At 50.4% G+C, this 20,433-nt stretch overlaps 1 protein-coding gene across 4 annotated transcripts in view; it reads left to right on the top strand.

Moving 5' to 3' along the window:
* The window catches only part of NBAS (NBAS subunit of NRZ tethering complex), an 890,452-nt gene that overhangs the window by 763,406 nt on the left and 106,613 nt on the right, over positions 1–20,433 (top strand). For all 4 annotated transcript variants that reach the window (XM_088451840.1, XM_088451839.1, XM_088451841.1 and 1 more), the window contains one exon: positions 15,396–15,524. In XM_088451840.1, the coding sequence (XP_088307966.1) occupies positions 15,396–15,524 (129 nt within the window). The remainder of the gene's footprint in view (positions 1–15,395; positions 15,525–20,433) is intronic.

The raw sequence follows: 20,433 nt of genomic DNA, 5'->3' as shown, positions 1-20,433 counted from the left end.
CATGCGGCCGCCGTTCTCATAACTACATCCCGTACCTGCCACTACGTATCCCCACTACCCCATAACTCCTCCTTACCTCACACTGCCTCTCTGCACTGACCCCTGACTCCTCCATGCCCACCACTACCTCTCTGCACTACCCTCCTGACTCCTCCATGCCCACCACTACCTCTCTGCACTGACCCCTGACTCCTCCATGCCCACCACTACCTCTCTGCACTGCCCCCTGACCCCTCCATGCCCACCACTGCCTCTCTGCACTGACCCCTGACTCCTCCATGCCCACCACTACCTCTCTGCACTACCCTCCTGACTCCTCCATGCCCACCACTACCTCTCTGCACTACCCTCCTGACTCCTCCATGCCCACCACTACCTACCCTCCTGACTCCTCCATGCCCACCACTACCACTCTGCACTACCCTCCTGACTCCTCCATGCCCACCACTACCTCTCTGCACTACCCTCCTGACTCCTCCATGCCCACCACTACCTCTCTGCACTGACCCCTGACTCCTCCATGCCCACCACTACCACTCTGCACTACCCTCCTGACTCCTCCATGCCCACCACTACCTCTCTGCACTACCCTCCTGACTCCTCCATGCCCACCACTACCTCTCTGCACTACCCTCCTGACACCTCCATGCCCACCACTGCCTCTCTGCACTGACCCCTGACTCCTCCATGCCCACCACTACCTCTCTGCACTACCCTCCTGACTCCTCCATGCCCACCACTGCCTCTCTGCACTGACCCCTGACTCCTCCATGCCCACCACTACCTCTCTGCACTACCCTCCTGACTCCTCCATGCCCACCACTACCTCTCTGCACTACCCTCCTGACTCCTCCATGCCCACCACTACCTCTCTGCACTACCCCCCTGACCCCTCCATGCCCACCACTGCCTCTCTGCACTGGCACTGACCCCTGACTCCTCCATGCCCACCACTACCACTCTGCACTACCCTCCTGACTCCTCCATGCCCACCACTAACTCTCTGCACTACCCTCCTGACTCCTCCATGCCCACCACTACCTCTCTGCACTACCCTCCTGACTCCTCCATGCCCACCACTGCCTCTCTGCACTGACCCCTGACTCCTCCATGCCCACCACTACCTCTCTGCACTACCCTCCTGACTCCTCCATGCCCACCACTACCTCTCTGCACTACCCTCCTGACCCCTCCATGCCCACCACTGCCTCTCTGCACTGACCCCTGACTCCTCCATGCCCACCACTACCTCTCTGCACTACCCTCCTGACTCCTCCATGCCCACCACTACCTCTCTGCACTACCCTCCTGAATCCTCCATGCCCACCACTACCTCTCTGCACTACCCCCCTGACCCCTCCATGCCCACCACTACCTCTCTGCACTGACCCCTGACTCCTCCATGCCCACCACTAGCTCTCTGCACTAACCCCTGACCCCTCCATGCCCACCACTGCCTCTCTGCACTGACCCCTGACTCCTCCATGCCCACCACTACCTCTCTGCACTGACCCCTGACCCCTCCATGCCCACCACTACCTATCTGCACTACCCTCCTGACTCCTCCATGCCCACCACTACCTCTCTGCACTACCCTCCTGACTCCTCCATGCCCACCACTACCTCTCTGCACTAACCCCTGACCCCTCCATGCCCACCTCTACCTCTCTGCACTAACCCCTTACTCCTCCATGCCCACCACTACCTCTCTGCACTACCCTCCTGACTCCTCCATGCCCACCACTACCTCTCTGCACTGACCCCTCCATGCCCACCACTACCTCTCTCCACTACCCTCCTGACTCCTCCATGCCCACCACTACCTATCTGCACTACCCTCCTGACTCCTCCATGCCCACCACTACCTCTCTGCACTACCCTCCTGAATCCTCCATGCCCACCACTACCTATCTGCACTACCCTCCTGACTCCTCCATGCCCACCACTACCTCTCTGCACTAACCCCTGACTCCTCCATGCCCACCACTACCTCTCTGCACTACCTTCCTGACTCCTTCATGCCCACCACTGCCTCTCTGCACTACCCTCCTGACTCCTCCATGCCCACCACTACCTCTCTGCACTACCCTCCTGACTCCTCCATGCCCACCACTACCTCTCTGCACTGACCCCTCCATGCCCACCACTACCTCTCTGCTCTACCCTCCTGACTCCTCCATGCCCACCACTACCTCTCTGCACTACCGTCCTGACTCCTCCATGCCCACCATTACCTCTCTGCACTACCCTCCTGACTCCTCCATGCCCACCACTACCTCTCTGCACTGACCCCTCCATGCCCACCACTACCTCTCTGCACTACCCTCCTGACTCCTCCATGCCCACCACTACCTCTCTGCACTACCCTCCTGACTCCTCCATGCCCACCACTGCCTCTCTGCACTGATCCCTGACTCCTCCATGCCCACCACTACCTCTCTGCACTACCCTCCTGACTCCTCCATGCCCACCACTACCTCTCTGCACTACCCTCCTGACCCCTCCATGCCCACCACTGCCTCTCTGCACTGACCCCTGACTCCTCCATGCCCACCACTACCTCTCTACACTACCCTCCTGACTCCTCCATGCCCACCACTACCTCTCTGCACTACCCTCCTGACTCCTCCATGCCCACCACTACCTCTCTGCACTACCCTCCTGACTCCTCCATGCCCACCACTACCTCTCTGCACTACCCCCCTGACCCCTCCATGCCCACCACTACCTCTCTGCACTGACCCCTGACTCCTCCATGCCCACCACTAGCTCTCTGCACTAACCCCTGACCCCTCCATGCCCACCACTGCTTCTCTGCACTTACCCCTGACTCCTCCATGCCCACCACTTCCTCTCTGCACTAACCCCTGACCCCTCCATGCCCACCACTACCTCTCTGCACTATCCTCCTGACTCCTCCATGCCCACCACTACCTCTCTGCACTAACCCCTGACCCCTCCATGCCCACCACTACCTTTCTGCACTACCCTCCTGACTCCTCCATGCCCACCACTGCCTCTCTGCACTACCCTCCTGACTCCTCCATGCCCACCACTACCTCTCTGCACTACCCTCCTGACTCCTCCATGCCCACCACTACCTCTCTGCACTACCCTCCTGACTCCTCCATGCCCACCACTACCTCTCTGCACTGACCCCTCCATGCCCACCACTACCTCTCTGCACTACCCTCCTGACTCCTCCATGCCCACCTCTACCTCTCTGCACTAACCCCTTACTCCTCCATGCCCACCACTACCTCTCTGCACTACCCTCCTGACTCCTCCATGCCCACCACTACCTCTCTGCACTGACCCCTCCATGCCCACCACTACCTCTCTCCACTACCCTCCTGACTCCTCCATGCCCACCACTACCTATCTGCACTACCCTCCTGACTCCTCCATGCCCACCACTACCTCTCTGCACTACCCTCCTGACTCCTCCATGCCCACCACTACCTATCTGCACTACCCTCCTGACTCCTCCATGCCCACCACTACTTCTCTGCACTAACCCCTGACTCCTCCATGCCCACCACTACCTCTCTGCACTACCTTCCTGACTCCTTCTTGCCCACCACTGCCTCTCTGCACTACCCTCCTGACTCCTCCATGCCCACCACTACCTCTCTGCACTACCCTCCTGACTCCTCCATGCCCACCACTACCTCTCTGCATTACCATCCTGACTCCTCCATGCCCACCTCTACCTCTCTGCACTGACCCCTCCATGCCCACCACTACCTCTCTGCTCTACCCTCCTGACTCCTCCATGCCCACCACTACCTCTCTGCACTACCCTCCTGACTCCTCCATGCCCACCACTACCTCCCTGCACTACCCTCCTGACTCCTCCATGCCCACCACTACATCTCTGCACTGACCCCTCCATGCCCACCACTACCTCTCTGCTCTACCCTCCTGACTCCTCCATGCCCACCACTACCTCTCTGCACTACCCTCCTGACTCCTCCATGCCCACCACTTCCTCTCTGCACTACCCTCCTGACTCCTCCATGCCCAACACTACCTCTCTGCTCTACCCCCCTGACTCCTCCATGCCCACCACTTCCTCTCTGCACTACCCTCCTGACTCCTCCATGCCCACCACTGCCTCTCTGCACTGACCCCTGACTCCTCCATGCCCACCACTAGCTCTCTGCACTAACCCTTGATCCCTCCATGCCCAACACTGCCTTTCTGCACTGACTCCTTCATGCCCACCACTACCTCTCTGCACTAACTCCTGACCCCTCCATGCCCACCACTACCTCTCTGCACTACCCTCCTGACTCCTCCATGCCCACCACTACCTATCTGCACTAACCCCTGACCCCTCCATGCCCACCACTACCTTTCTGCACTACCCTCCTGACTCCTCCATGCCCACCACTACCTCTCTGCACTACCCTCCTGACTACTCCATGCCCACCACTTCCTCTCTGCACTAACCCCTGACTCCTCCATGCCCACCACTACCTTTCTGCACTACCCTCCTGACTCCTCCATGCCCACCACTACCTCTCTGCACTGAACCCTGACCCCTCCATGCCCACCACTACCTCTCTGCACTACCCTCCTGACTCCTCCATGCCCACCACTACCTCTCTGCACTACCCTCCTGACTCCTCCATGCCCACCACTACCTCTCTGCACTAACCCCTGACCCCTCCATGCCCTCCTCTACCTCTCTGCACTAACCCCTGACCCCTCCATGCCCACCACTACCTCTCTGCACTAACCCCTGACTCCTCCATGCCCACCACTACCTCTCTGCACTGACCCCTGACTCCTCCATGCCCACCACTACCTCTCTGCACTATATCACAGCCCTACATAATTGCCCCTTACGTAGCCAGCACTACAACACTGATCTGTGAAGCCACTAGTTTTATTTTACCTACTACCAGACATTCATGCCTCACAAGGCGCCTATGGCGCGCTCTACTGTGCCCTCCTCGGTGATCAGCACTTTATTATGTACAATAACAGAAATGATTGATGTGGGCAGAACACCAAGCATTATACACTTCCCCAGCAACACCCCATCTGTGTGCAGCTATATTCTGCATGGAGCCCACAGCAGGTGGGCCTTTGTGCTTTAAATGCCAGATTTTTGGTCCCAGTCCGGGCCCTGTGTGAGCCACTCTGAGGTGGCGTACAGCATCCAATACAGCAGATGGATCTGAAAAGATCCCTCCCTGCTGTGTCCTCTTACCTACCAGTGGCTCCCCGACCTCTCCTCCTGTGAGCCGGGACTTAGGGAGAGGGCACAGCAGCGGCGGCGGGGGACTGGCACTGCGGGGCAGCATGATCTGTGCGGGGGTCACGGACTCCCGCTGCAGCCCTGCGGCGTTGTGGGGGCAGGTCTCAGGCATCGGGTATATCCCGGGCTGAGCGGGGAGGAGCGAGGAGGCGAACGAGCGGGAGCCCAGGTCTCAGGCAGTGGGGATATCCAGGGCTGAGCGGGAGGGATCGAGGACGCCGAAGAGGCAAGCGAGGGGGGGGGGGCTTGACTCTGCCGGCTTCTCTCCTGTCTCTGCGCAGCTTGAAGACAGGCTGCGAACAGTGAAGGCAGCATGAGAAAACTGCCCTTTTTCCGAAAAGCTGTCTCCGCAAAAGGAGCATCTTTTCGGAAGTGATAATTAAGTTTAGAAGGCATGATGAATGCCTCTAATACTAGGATTGAACTCGCAGCGAGAATGCGTCATATCAACTCACTTGGAATCGGTGATATCGCCGAGACACTAGAATGCAGCCTATCAACTCACTAGGAACCAGTGACATCACTGAGTCAGGAATTGCAGCCTGTCACCTCACTAGGAACCAGTGACATCACTGAGTCACGAATTGCAGCCTGTCACCTCACTAGGAACCAGTGACATCACTGAGTCACGAATTGCAGCCTGTCACCTCACTAGGAACCTCATTGAGACATTAGATTGCACTCTTATCAGCTTGTAAAGTATTAAGAGAAATTCGATTATCGCCACAATTTAGGAAAAAATATTGCCAGAACAGTCTTGATCCTTATGTGGATGTGTGACCTGGCTTTGCCGCTTCACATGTGGTCAGAGGAACTGGAAGCCCTGAAAAATATTAATAAGCTGTAAAAAAAATATAAATGGTGTTATTGCAGAACCTTCCACTGTGACTCAAACCTGGGAATCCCTGCAAAACATCACAGATGCCAGGGGCCACGATGATGTGATCTGTGGCACCACATCCCCATCTTGCCCACTTCCACCGTCCTCTCCTGGAGATGAACTTGCCAAAGTCTGCAAGTGTGAGGCTTCCACAAGCTGTGCAGTAGCACAGCAGTAGCCCTTTGTAGACTACATGCTGTAAAGTATAATAAACTTGATTTTGCGGGAGATCTGGTCTTTCACTACTTAATAAATAGTGCCTAAAGATCATTATACATATACTGCACAGCAGTGTAGTCAGGAAGCCGACAGTTGAAATGCCGACCGCCGGCTTCCCGACTATGCGATCCCGACAGGGGACTGGTATGCGTCGAAATCCTGACGCCTATCATTATCCCTACGCTGGGAGCCCGCCGCCTGGCATACCCAGCAACGGACAGCCGCGGGATGGAGGGTTAGTTTAGGGGCTCCTGGGGGAAACTTGGGGTTAGGCACCCCCCCGGGAGGGTTAGGTTTAGGCTAGGGGAAGGGGGTGTTAGGGTTAGGCGCCCCTGGGGGGAGGTTAGGGATAGGCACCCCCTCCTTCCCCGCCACCGGGAGGGGTAGGTTTAGGCTGCAGGGACGGAGGGGGTTAGGTTTAGGCACTAGGGGGGAGGTTAGGGTTAGGCTGCGGGGACGGGACGGGGGGGTTAGGTTTAGGCACTAGGGGGGGAGGTTAGGGTTAGGCACCCCTATGGGAGGGTTAGGGGGAGGTTTAGCGATAATATATTTACTTACCTGTCTGGATTTTCACTGTTGCCGGTCCTCTGGTGTCAGGATTTGAACTGCCGAACATAGGTCCGGCGGTCATTCATACCGATCCCCCTTTGTAAATGAACTAGGTTTAGTAAGGTCCACTCACTTGTGTTTGCTGTCATTTGGAGGTGCAATATTATAAATGAAATTGAAACTGTCCAGTTAGCTTTTTAGAAGCTGAAGAGCTATTTTACATTTATTTTTCTAATTATGATTTTATAGTTAATTTGAATATACCTATGACCAAGACCTGGCAATTTGGTTCTGTTCTCTGAGTCTACTTTCCTAGTCTTTGGCAAATCTATAGTTTGGTAGAGTAAGATCCGGGATCCCGGCGGTCCGAATACAGACAGCAGCATCCCGGCAGTCAGTATCCTAACCCTCCCCCTAACCCTGTCTGGGTCCGGGAGGGACCCAGAGAAGAGGCAAATCCCTGCTTACCATTGCCATCGTGCATTGCCGCGAAGCTGACCTGTTCTCCGCTGGCTTTGTGACCTTTAAGCGACAAATGGCGTTGCCGGAGATTTTTTTTATCGCTGCAATCTACGGTGATAGAAAATCTGTTCTATCACCTCTTACTGTGAATTAGGCCCCTAAGACATGATTGTGTCCAATAATGAGAGAGCTTGCTGGGAAGCAGTAGCTATGGTATATCTAAATTATCTTTGTGGAGTGCTCTGTGCTTTTATGTGATAATGGATAATATCTATTATTGCAGGCTTTTTAGTCCTTTAAATAAAGGTGCGCTGCAGTGGCAATTTCTTCATGCATTAAAGCGAAATAGCCTGAGAGAATTCTGCTTCTGAATCCCTACTATGAAGTGATAATTAACAGGGCTATTAATAAAAGAACACTGGCACACCTGAAGCAAGGATTACAGTAAGGCTCTACAGAGGATTACAGAGTGTCTACAATTTTTCTTTTCAAATTTTTTAGGCTAATATTGTTTCAGACATTAAGGCCTTGGTGGTGGGGTGTTATTTAGGGTAATTGCACCCAAACAATAGAGAGACAGTGGCCTATTTATCAAATAATATTTGCAGGCTATCCCCCCCGTATATTAAGAATCCCCAGGATGTAAAAAGAAGGGACCACAGCAGGTAACTCTAGTATCTGCCTGCCATCCCTTTATCCCTGGCAGCAGAAGTAGCTCCATACTGTACTTGCCTACCCTCCTGATTCGGCCGGGAACCTGCCGAAAATCAGGTACCGCTGCGGCCTCCCGCCGACCCGTCCAGCTATCCCGCGATTACATTAAAACCCCCGCAGCCGGGGGAGCCAGTGACTCGATTCGCGCTGAATCGTGTCATCGTGGCTCCACCCCCTGCTTCACAATGCTGAAAATCTGCCTGAGTAGCTCCCATACGTTTCTATGGGGGCTGCTAGGCTGTCGGATTTACCAAGCTCCAGAATGCAAAGCAATTCCCAACTTGGCCCCGGCAGCTTGGCAATGGGCTCCATAACGCCAATAGGAACCCTCTGCGTTACATATAGCCCTCCTGGCAATGGGCACTACAGGCCATGGATACGCGGTAGCACTGTGGAGTCCTGATAGAGTGAAGTTATTGCTAATGCAACTACTTCATTTCTTACACTTGGCAGAGATGTGCAGCTTTCAGAGCCCCTGTCCCTGGGTGAGATTTTCTTATACCTCCTGAAGAATTAATTTCTTATTGCTACAAATAGCGGCGATAAGTAATTATAATTAATAAATTAGATAGATAGGCAGATAGATAGATAGGCAGATTGACAGGCTGAGAGATAGGCTGATAGGCAGAGAGGCTGATAGGCAGAGAGGCTGATAGGCAGAGAGGCTGATAGGCAGAGAGGCTGATAGGCAGAGAGGCTGAGAGGCAGAGAGGCTGAGAGGCAGATAGATAGGCAGAGAGACAGATAGGCAGAGAGACAGATAGGCAGAGAGAGGCAGATAGATAGACAGATAGATAGACAGATAGGCAGGTAGCTCTTCATTGATTGATCGGGATTCAGCAATACTGCTTCTATCCATTGGAAGCGAGGCTTTTTGTTTGTTTTTGTTAAGCAACTATCTTAATTTCTTATTGCTGCAAATAGCGGCGATAAGTAATTATAATTAATAAATATGATAGGCAGGCAGACAGACAGATAGGCAGACAGACAGATAGGCAGACAGACAGATAGGCAGACAGACAGATAGGCAGACAGACAGATAGGCAGACAGACAGATAGGCAGACAGACAGATAGGCAGACAGACAGATAGGCAGACAGACAGATAGGCAGGCAGACAGATAGGCAGGCAGACAGATAGGCAGGCAGACAGATAGGCAGGCAGACAGATAGGCAGGCAGACAGATAGGCAGGCAGACAGATAGGCAGACAGGCAGCCAGACAGACAGGCAGCCAGACAGACAGGCAGCCAGACAGGCAGCCAGACAGACAGGCAGCCAGACAGACAGGCAGCCAGACAGGCAGCCAGACAGACAGACAGACAGACAGGCAGCCAGACAGGCAGCCAGACAGGCAGACAGACAGACAGATAGGCAGGCAGACAGACAGATAGGCAGGCAGACAGACAGATAGGCAGGCAGACAGACAGATAGGCAGGCAGACAGACAGATAGGCAGGCAGACAGACAGATAGGCAGGCAGACAGACAGATAGGCAGGCAGACAGACAGATAGGCAGGCAGACAGACAGATAGGCAGGCAGACAGACAGATAGGCAGGCAGACAGACAGCTAGGCAGGCAGACAGACAGCTAGGCATGCAGACAGACAGCTAGGCATGCAGACAGACAGCTAGGCATGCAGACAGACAGCTAGGCATGCAGACAGACAGCTAGGCATGCAGACAGACAGCTAGGCAGACAGACAGACAGGCAGACAGACAGACAGGCAGACAGACAGGCAGGCAGGCAGGCAGACAGACAGGCAGGCAGACAGATAGGCAGGCAGACAGATAGGCAGGCAGACAGATAGGCAGGCAGACAGATAGGCAGGCAGACAGATAGACAGGCAGACAGATAGACAGCTAGGCAGGCAGACAGACAGGCAGACAGATAGGCAGGCAGGCAGACAGACAGATAGGCAGACAGAGAGGCAGACAGACAGACAGACAGGCAGGCAGACAGGCAGACAGACAGACAGGCAGACAGACAGACAGGCAGGCAGACAGGCAGACAGACAGACAGGCAGACAGACAGGCAGGCAGACAGGCAGGCAGACAGACAGACAGGCAGACAGGCAGACAGACAGACAGGCAGACAGACAGACAGGCAGACAGACAGGCAGGCAGACAGACAGACAGGCAGACAGACAGACAGGCAGGCAGACAGACAGGCAGACAGACAGGCAGGCAGGCAGACAGGCAGGCAGACAGACAGGCAGGCAGACAGATAGGCAGGCAGACAGATAGGCAGACAGACAGACAGACAGGCAGGCAGACAGATAGGCAGACAGACAGACAGGCAGGCAGACAGGCAGGCAGACAGACAGACAGGCAGACAGACAGGCAGGCAGACAGACAGGCAGGCAGACAGACAGGCAGGCAGACAGATAGGCAGGCAGACAGATAGGCAGATAGACAGGCAGACAGATAGACAGCTAGGCAGGCAGACAGACAGGCAGACAGATAGGCAGGCAGGCAGACAGACAGATAGGCAGACAGACAGGCAGGCAGACAGACAGACAGGCAGACAGACAGACAGGCAGACAGGCAGACAGGCAGGCAGACAGACAGGCAGACAGGCAGGCAGACAGGCAGGCAGACAGACAGGCAGACAGACAGACAGACAGGCAGGCAGACAGACAGGCAGGCAGACAGACAGGCAGGCAGACAGACAGGCAGGCAGACAGACAGGCAGGCAGACAGACAGGCAGGCAGACAGACAGGCAGGCAGACAGACAGACAGGCAGGCAGACAGACAGACAGACAGACATTAGATAGATAGATAGATAGATAGATAGATTAAGATAGATATTACATAGATAGATAGATTAAGATAGATATTACATAGATAGATAGATTAAGATAGATATTACATAGATAGATAGATTAAGATAGATATTACATAGATAGATAGATTAAGATAGATAGATATTAGATAGATAGATAGATAAATAGATATTAGATAGATAGATATTAGATAGATAGATATTAGATAGATAGATATTAGATAGATAGATAGATATTAGATAGATAGATATTAGATAGATAGATATTAGATAGATAGATAGATATTAGATAGATAGATAGATATTAGATAGATAGATATTAGATAGATAGATAGATAGATAGGCAGGTAGATCTTGATTGATTGATCAGGATTCAGCAATACTGCTTCTATCCATTGGAAGAGAGGCTTTTTTTTTTTTTTTTGTTAAGCAACTATCAAAAATGTCGGAGTACCGCTAAGTGTCCCATTGGAATGTTATCACACAGGTTCCCTCTTACCCTCCCCGAGCAGACTGTAACAAGCAGGAACATCTTCCAGAACAGAGAGATGTTTGATAACTAGCACAGCGCCTTCAAGTCCAACAAGAAATCGCACCTTACATTTAACTATTTGCCAGCAGCTTTGTACATGTCACGACTCTTTGTCTTTGTCCACTGAGCTGCTGTTATACCATTATTTGACTTTTGCTTACATCTTCACCATCGTTTGAATAAAAACTGGTTTGAGCAGGAACCATATGTCCGGAAGGCATGTAACCGGGTTTATATAATGCATGGTGATAGAATAACCTGTCATTACTTTGAACTAAAAACAATGTCTCTCCGTCTCCTCATTGCCAGCTCCGGCTGCCTATTATTTCAGTGCGATTTCCCGATCTGTGCCGCGTTCAATAATTTAAATTCACACCTGAAACTTTTCTACTGAGGTAACACTGCTCAAAGGTTTCTGTATTTATCATCGTATCTGCTTGGCCTTGTAAGCGCCCTTCATTAATAACCTATTTAAATGCAGGCTGTGCATGCAGAAAAAAGGCAAACGGAATTAATTAGATCCTTCAATGTGGAACTATTTTCAGATATTTAAAACCGACAAATGAACCAGGGAAGTGTCTCTTATTCTCTTCCGTTTTTCGTACTTCCTAACTTTTGTTTAACTAATTAATATATGTAACGGAAAGGGGATAATTTCAGTCTCTCCGAACACTAGATTGCCTTCTGGATCAGCAGATTGGTGATTAACAATGTTATTGGTAAAACGTTTCCTTTAATATATTAAAGAGCACTATGAAAATTAAGAAGTGTTCCCTTTGTCCTGTTCCCAGCATACTGTAGAGGAGGGAAATTGGGGCATAATTTCATTCAAACTAATTCTCCTGGCCATTTTGCAGATGTGTGAAAATCTGGCATTCTCCTATTTCCTTTTTTACTTCAACACTTAGAAGAAAATTCCGCATTATGGGCCTGATCCACGAGGCATCGCTATTGCTAAAGCGTACACAGACGCCGATTGTTGCCTATTGCGTATGCACTGCGATCACACAGACCACGGAGAGCCATCGCAGAGTGATTGACAGGTAGTGAGCGTTTGGGGGTGGCGGTGACGGGGGAGTGGTTGGAGAAATGCAGGCGTGTCTGTGCGTTTGAATGCCATTGCATGGGCATGCATAAATTAGCCAGTGCGTTTGCATACGCAGCTTGAGAGCCTACTGCATGCAAAGAGGTCAGCGATTTCTAAGTAAGGACAGGGCTGCTGTAATTCTGCGTGAGGGGAGGGGTGATGGTACTTGAAGTTACCGATGTTTATGGAGGTTTGCAAGGTATTGCGGATGTGAGATAGCGGTAGTGGAAGGCAGTGGGCATCTCTGTGCTGGCATTGCGATTGTATTCATTAGCATATTTTCGCAGCCGACCTGCGTGCGATTATGTAGCTGTGATCGCAGTAGCGATCCTTCATTAATCACGCACTATATTTGTATTGTTGCATATTTTCAAATCTATAACAAAAGGGACTACAGTGAGTATGACAGTGAGTTTACTGTGCTCTGTAGTAAGGTCAGGGTGGGTCTGGGACCCTTCTGGTGCCTATCATAGAGGAAGGAGGTAGAAGTATAAAGTAGGTTTCATCATATGTAGTATTACCACAGATCACTGCTGCTAATATTTATTCACATCCTGATCAGATTGTTCATAACCTCTGAGTTCATAGCTAAGAATTCCCCTTTTGTACATAAATTAGCATTTTGGACCTAAAATGTCAAAGTGAGTCCTGTCTTTGTCAGTGTCAGTAATTGGTGTCAGGCCAGATGTTATATAGTGGGAGATCCGAGAATGGAAAATGAGAACAGGAAAATGACAAAGAGAATTGTGCAAGTTCAGTTACGTTCATCATACATCACATTGTTTTGCATACACATTATAAGTAAGCTTTTCCAAATTAACACGGATCTCAGTTTTATTATGCTGGATGTGTGTAGATGAATTAAAGAGTACAAATTGAGTTTCTCATTCATTGATGTATTTGGCTTACTTGTGAAGAAAAATGTTGCTGCTCAAGTGATATGTTTAACTATGTCTCAAAGTGCTGCGTACATATATGGTTACATGAAGATATAGCATTGTGATCATGTAGACGATCACTGCCATTTAAGGGGTTTATTTATCAAGCAGTGAAAAACTTAGTGAAGTGGACCAGTGGAGAAGTTGCCCATGGCAACCAATCAGCTCCTACCTATTATTTTATACACCGTACTTAATAAATGTTACTTCAAAGCTGATTGGTTGCCATGGGCAACTTCTCCACTGGTTCCGCTTCACTAAGTTTTTCACTGCTTGATAAATAAACCCCTAAGTTAGAAACAAAACAGAAAGTTTCACACCCACCTTCTCCAAACAGAAACCAGCTTTTAGCCTGAGCTAGTTCTCGCTTAAGCAGGGGGGCTGCGATTACCCCCCAAAGGGTCTGCGCCCGGTTGTGCCGGCCATACTCTGTTAAAAGCTGAGCATGTTGAAAATAGAGGTTAAACATGCATACATGCCTATCACCCCCTCTCCACCCAGAGCCTTAACTCTGTGTGTGCCGTCCAGGGTCATGGCCTAGGGGGCCGGCACCTTCTCCGTGGCACCTGTATTTGCTATACATAGAAGCTGGAATGCCACCCTGTAGCCTAGAAGACTGCCATCTGGAGTGTCCTTAGGTTACTCTGGGTGCTGAATTTGTCCCTGGTCCCAATGGCAAGCCACTGCAGACCTGTCCGGAATGTCCTTAGGATGCACAGCTTTTACTTGGTTCCCTACAGCCCTGTCCCCTTTGGGACATCATGACGTTACATGTTCTAGGTTGGACTGGCTCAGGGCACATTTTTGTCCTGCTGTGGTCCTGTCTTCCCCACTAATGTAGTTATTAACATGTCTTATTAATGGGTTTATGTAATATGATGTATTACAGGTCTTAGGGTTATATGTATCAATGCAGCATTGGAGAGAGATAAAGTACCAACCAATCTGCTCCTGTCATTTTTCAAACAGTCTGTAAAATGGCAGTTAGTAGCTGATCGGTCTTTTGGCCCAGATTTATCAACGACTGATATTCTCACTTGTTACTAATCTTAAACGGTGCTCCAACCAATCAGCTCCTAACTGTCATGTGTTTGAAAAATGACAGGAGCTGATTGGTTGGAGTATCATTTAAGGCTAGTAACAAGTGATAACAAGAATATCACTTCTTGATAGATCTGGGCCTACCTGTATATCTCTCCCTACTTTATCTCTCTCCAAGACTTGATACATGTAGCCCTCAATTTCACCAAGTGTGTTCTTTAGCCACTGCTAAATGTACCAAAGTGTCCCCTAGAAGAGTTATTATCACCTGGGGGTTACCAGGGCCCCCAGCCACCAGGAGGAAGCCTGAGAAGTTGTGGGGAATTTTTTTAGGGCGTACTGGAATTGCCAGCTCTGCTTTCATGGAAGATGTAATGAAATGTAAAAATAAATACTCATTGCCACCTGGGAGCTTCTTCAGTAGGTAGAAGCCCTGTCTGAGTGTGTTTGGCAGATTGAGAATACTGTTCTACAGGTCATAAATAGACCCTTTAGTCTTTAAGTATTACTGTCGCTCAGCCTCCACACCTTGTCTGGGGGGGGGTACAAATACTTCTCTATCTATCTTACTAATCTCTGCCTGCGTAAAGTGATAAGTACATTTGGTAGAGACCCAGCGAGCAGCTTTCCATCTTTTCCCTTATTTCTTCTCCTTTATGTGATCTCAAGCAGCTGTGATAATATCGGTATTTTACGTTACTTTTCTCTTCGGCACATTGTTGTTTTATATTTTTCTGAAGCTCTGAATATAAACATTTATTTTTACTATGGAAAAGGATCAAATATAAAATAGTGCTTTCACAAAAAGACCGAATACTCCCAATAAAAATGCAATGCAAAAATGTTTTCTATTTTTTTCTTATCATCCACAGAATAAAAAAATAAATGACTGTTCTAGTGATTATAATTCTCTTTCTTTCAGTGTATAAATGAGATCTGCTCGCTACTTTTGGAGCACGCGATGCTGCTGACATCACTGAAGCTATTTATTGATAGCGGCGACACCAACCTTCATTCGAAGGCGCTGGAGTTGTTATCTGCAGTAACCACGGTAAGAGATGTCAAACTTTACACATTCAAACAAGCAGGCTGTGTGGAGTGCAGAGTTATTATTATTATCTTTTACTTCTAAGTCAACACGTGTTGGCAACAGTAACATACAGAGGGGGTAAACAGGGTATGCAGTCGGGATGCCGACGGTCTAAATGCTGTCCGTCGGCATCCTGACTGTCTAATCCCGGCAAGTGTCTAATGACAGGCGTCAAAATCCCGATGCCTGTCATTAGGGCTCTCAAGACCCACTACTTCATCAAGGCCTTCCAGCACTCCTCCTAACCCACCTCATGCTCTTTCCTTCCTATCTTCCCCTTCTGTGTCACGCCTGTCTGTCTGCCCCTCCCCTTAGAATGTAAGCTCTCATGAGCAGGGACCTCTTCCCTCATGTGCTTCTCTTTACATTTTCTTCTACTCTCTACTCCCCATTAGGGCACCTAACACGGGACCGCCAACTCCCGGCAGCTTATTGTGAGTGCTTTAATCACTATTTCAGCAATGTATATAAGTTGTGTCCCTGTCCTGCACTGTAATGTACTGTAAGTTACTTGTTTCTTGTTCACTTATTAGTTCTATGTACTATGTAAGGCGCTGCGGAACACTTGTGGCGCCATATAAATAAAGGATAATAATAATAATAATAATTAGACCTACAGTACGCCGGGAGCCCGACACCCAGCTTACCGATCGATGGTATGCCGGGCGCCAAGCGCGGATAGCTGCGGAGGGGGGGGGGTTGTTAGGTTAGGGGCTCCCAGGGGGAACTTAGGGTTAGGCAGCCCCCCGGGAGGTTAGGGTTAGGCTAGGGGAAGAAGGGGTTGGTGTTAGGCACACCCTGAGGGGGAGGTTAGGGTTAGGCATCCCCCCGGGACACTTAGGGTTAGGCTGCAGGGGTTAGGTTTAGGCACTTAGAGAGGGGCAAGGGTTAGGCATTTGGGGGGAGGTTAGGGTTAGGCACCCCTAAGGGAGGGTTAGGGGGGAGGTTAGGTTAATATATAGAAAAAATACTTACCATGCGGCCGGCGGTAAATCATACTGATTCCGGTAAACACTGAGCACATTCAGTAGTGTTAAACAATGTACAGCAACAGCGAATAATTCATAATTACACAATGCAGAATTATACAATGAACATTCAACAACAAAATGCAGGGTATACATAGAATTGCAGATCCAGTTATTGACAAGACAGTGAGCATTAGTGATAAGTAACATCCGCATGAGGTAGGCCAGTACCAGTTTGGGCTCATGAGACAGGAGTGTAGCATTAGGAAGGAAAACACAAGGGTGGAGTGAGAGCTTACATCCTATAGAGGAGGGGCAGACACAGGTCAAGCCATAATCCTAGAGGTGGGGGAGTATGAAGAGACGATCTGTGATAGTGAGGTTACAGCCCTTGGCAGAGCGGAGCGAACGGGAGGAAGTGAAGGTAGAAATTAGGTTAGAGATGTAGAGCAAAATTTACGAAGCAGCGGCTTCTGTAAGCTGCTGCTTTCCCGGCGGGTTGCAGGTACATATTTAAAACTGCAACCGGATTCAGTGTAAAGCACGGCGGGCTTTACACTGACTCCGAGTGCTGTTTAAAATATTAACCTGCAAGCTGCCGTGAAGCAGCAGCTTACAGAAGCCGCTGCTTCGTAATTATTCTGCCCGTAGGGTGTGACTCATGCACCATAGAAAGCGATTGCATCGGACCATACATTCCCAAGCGGACGGAGATTTCTAGTATGGACAGATGAAATGGATGGTGATCAGGCAATCACGCCAAACTGATTGTCTGGCGGGAGTGTAATGGGAGTGTCATTAGCATATGTAAGTTAATGCCCGTGCTCATTCATAGTGTGCAGGTGGAGATGGGACGTCCGTTTCAGAGGGATCTTTTGCACCCAGCATTGGGTGGGTACAAATCCTGATACTAATGACGACAGCTGTGGGCAGACAATATGCGGCCCGGAATTCTGCATGCAGATGCACTGATGTTTCCCATATAAGGGCAGATACTGGCATTAGCATATGTTGCAGATGTGGAAGTGGCAGGAATGGGAAAGGTGCTCAGTATGGGGAGTGATGGAGAGGGTGGAGTTGAGGATGACTCTCAGGCAGGGGAGACTATATTGCCTTCAAGAGCAGGAGGGGGACTGAATGGTGTAGACTTCATCTGGAGAAATGGATGGAAGAAAAGGGTGGGTTGCAAGGGGGGAGGTTGGCAGTGGGGAAAGCATGGTCCTGTCCTGAGAGCTAGGTGAGATGGGTACAGGTAGGTAGACAGGAGAGAGGGGAATGGAGTTTGGGGACTGATGTGAGGATATGTCTTGGTGTTTGGACTCGATGTTGGAGGTGAACTGGGTGGACAACAGCCAAATTTTTGAGGAATTGGCAGACAAGTCCATGGGCCTGGGTGGCAGAGACAGATAAGAGTGGACTTAGAAGGAGAAGAGAGGAGGGTTCATGGAGTATAACATGGAAGGTGCAGCGGGTGGTAAGAACAATTTCCACACTGCAACCTTGTTGGCTTCCTGGTCTGGGAATGTAGGAGATGGACAGGCTCGCAAAACAGAGAGCAATAGGAGAGGTGGTGTCGGTGAATGGCAGCCAGGTTTCAGCGTTAACGCGGAGGCTGAGGGAATTAGAGATGAAGAACTCATGGACAAAAGGTTCATTTGTTGCACTCAGGGAGAGAGAGGGGGGAATTGGCTGAGAAACAGAAAGGGGAGATGGTATCAGGCCGATTGTGAGAAATAGAGATGATGGTTTATCATTAGATTACAGTTATATAGTGACTAATATGCCCCGTATACAGTTTCCATAATGACAGGGTTAGGTATGGAGGACTATGCTGTGACGAACAGCAATGTATTGTAATGTATACATGAATTTTACACTAGTTGGTAATGCCACAATTTATGTTGCCTTCCTCTACTGTGGTGCACAGGTTCTCAAACTCGGTCCTCACGACCGACCCCCCAACAGTACATGTTTTCAAGGTCTCCTCACAGAATAACAAGTGAAATAATTGGCTCCACCTGTGGATCTTTTAAAATGTGTCATTGAGTAATGAGTACACTTGTGCACCTGCTGGGTGACCTGGAAAAAGTGAACCGTGGTGGGGTCCTGAAGACCGAGTTTGAGAACCACTGCTCTAGTAAAAGGCTTCATGTATACACAGTATTTGTTCTGGGATGGGTATACAGTATGTACAGCACAGCATATGGACACATTGGGGCTGATTGCTGCTGTAGTCCCGGGCAGCCGCGGAAGCCAGATTCACTATATTACGTTAATGTGAGATTCCGTTCAATTAATGCGGTGGTCCGTGCGTCAGCAAGTGAAAACTTGTGCTGTTCATTAAATTTATGCCGGCCACCGCAGCCATCATTTGTATCTATATGCTAGGTGCAAGATATGTGTCAGAAATAGGCTTCCCTCTCCCATATGGACCACTCAGAATCACACAGGGCTTTTCATATGCACCCATGACACTCCCATGAAGGCTTCCAGGGTGGTTACATGTGATGGCATTGTCACCACCGCCTTCGCGCACTTAAGCGCCCTATTGCATGGAAATACAGATCCGGCCAAGTACCGTCCGGCTTATAATAGGACAGAAATATACAAATATTTCACTGATGAAATGTCAACATGATTAGAATGCCTAAAAAAACATCCCTGGTGGTTTTGGGGTTATTTCCCTGGATTGGCGGATCCGGCAGCTACACCACTGTTTTCTGGTTCCGACAGTGACATCATGATGCCTTCCGGATCAACCTGAAGTGGTTGCAGTGGTAAGTATCCTATCACTCTCCCTAGTGCCTAGCCCTAACCTTCCCACCAAACCTCCCCAAATGAAGAGCATCCATAGTATTACATACAAGGCCAACAGAGTACTCTTTATGGCTATGTATCAGTCCGTTAGAGTGTCCGTACCATTGTATAGAAGCCATGCACAGCTCTTATATGTTTATAAAGGGTCAGAATCCTGATGCCGGCATCCCGACATGGTTAGGACACCTGTCGCTTGGTATCCTAACCATCCCCCTCTCAATACCCTAACCCCCCCTCCCCAGTGCCTGAACCTAACCTTCCTTTTCCCGCACCCTAAACCTAACCTCCCCGCACCCTAAACCTAACCTCCCCTTCCCTGCAACCTAAACCTAACCCTTGCCCTATAGTGCCTAACCCTAACTCTCCCCTAGTGCCTAACCCTAACTCCCCCGCTAGTGCCTAACCCTAACTCCCCCGCTAGTGCCTAACCCTAACTCCCCCGCTAGTGCCTAACCCTAACTCCCCCGCTAGTGCCTAACCCTAACTCCCCCGCTAGTGCCTAACCCTAACTCCCCCGCTAGTGCCTAACCCTAACTCCCCCCCTAGTGCCTAACCCTAACTCTCCCCCTAGTGCCTAACCCTAACTCTCCCCCTAGTGCCTAACCCTAACCCCCCCTAGTGCCTAATCCTAACTCCCCCCCCCCCCTAGTGCCTAATCCTAACTCCCCCCCCTAGTGCCTAACCCTGACCCCCCCCCCTAGTGCCTAACCCTAACTCTCCCCCTAGTGCCTAACTCTCCCCCTAGTGCCTAACTCTCCCCCTAGTGCCTAACTCTCCCCCTAGTGCCTAACCCTAACCCTCCCCCTAGTGCCTAACCCTCCCCCTAGTGCCTAACCCTAACTCTCCCCCCTTAACGCCTAACCCTAACTCTCCCCACTTAGCGCCTAACCCTAACTCTCCCCCCTTAGTGCCTAACCCCAGGAGTGTATCTAGGGACTGGGACCGCCCCTGGCAAGGTAATGGACTGGCGCCCCCCATAATGTCAGGAAGTGCCACCCAGTAGTAGTCCCCCCTATGCGGTGCCCCCAGTAGTAGTCCCCTCTATGCAATGCCCCCAGTAGTAGTCCACCCTATGCAGTGCCTCC

This window comes from Taudactylus pleione, unplaced genomic scaffold, assembly GCF_031769625.1.
Source record: "Taudactylus pleione unplaced genomic scaffold, aTauple2 ptg000030l, whole genome shotgun sequence".
Taxonomy (NCBI): Eukaryota; Metazoa; Chordata; class Amphibia; order Anura; family Myobatrachidae; genus Taudactylus; species Taudactylus pleione.
Note: the sequence above shows the minus strand (reverse complement) of the source record. Positions and strands in the feature narration are given on the sequence as shown.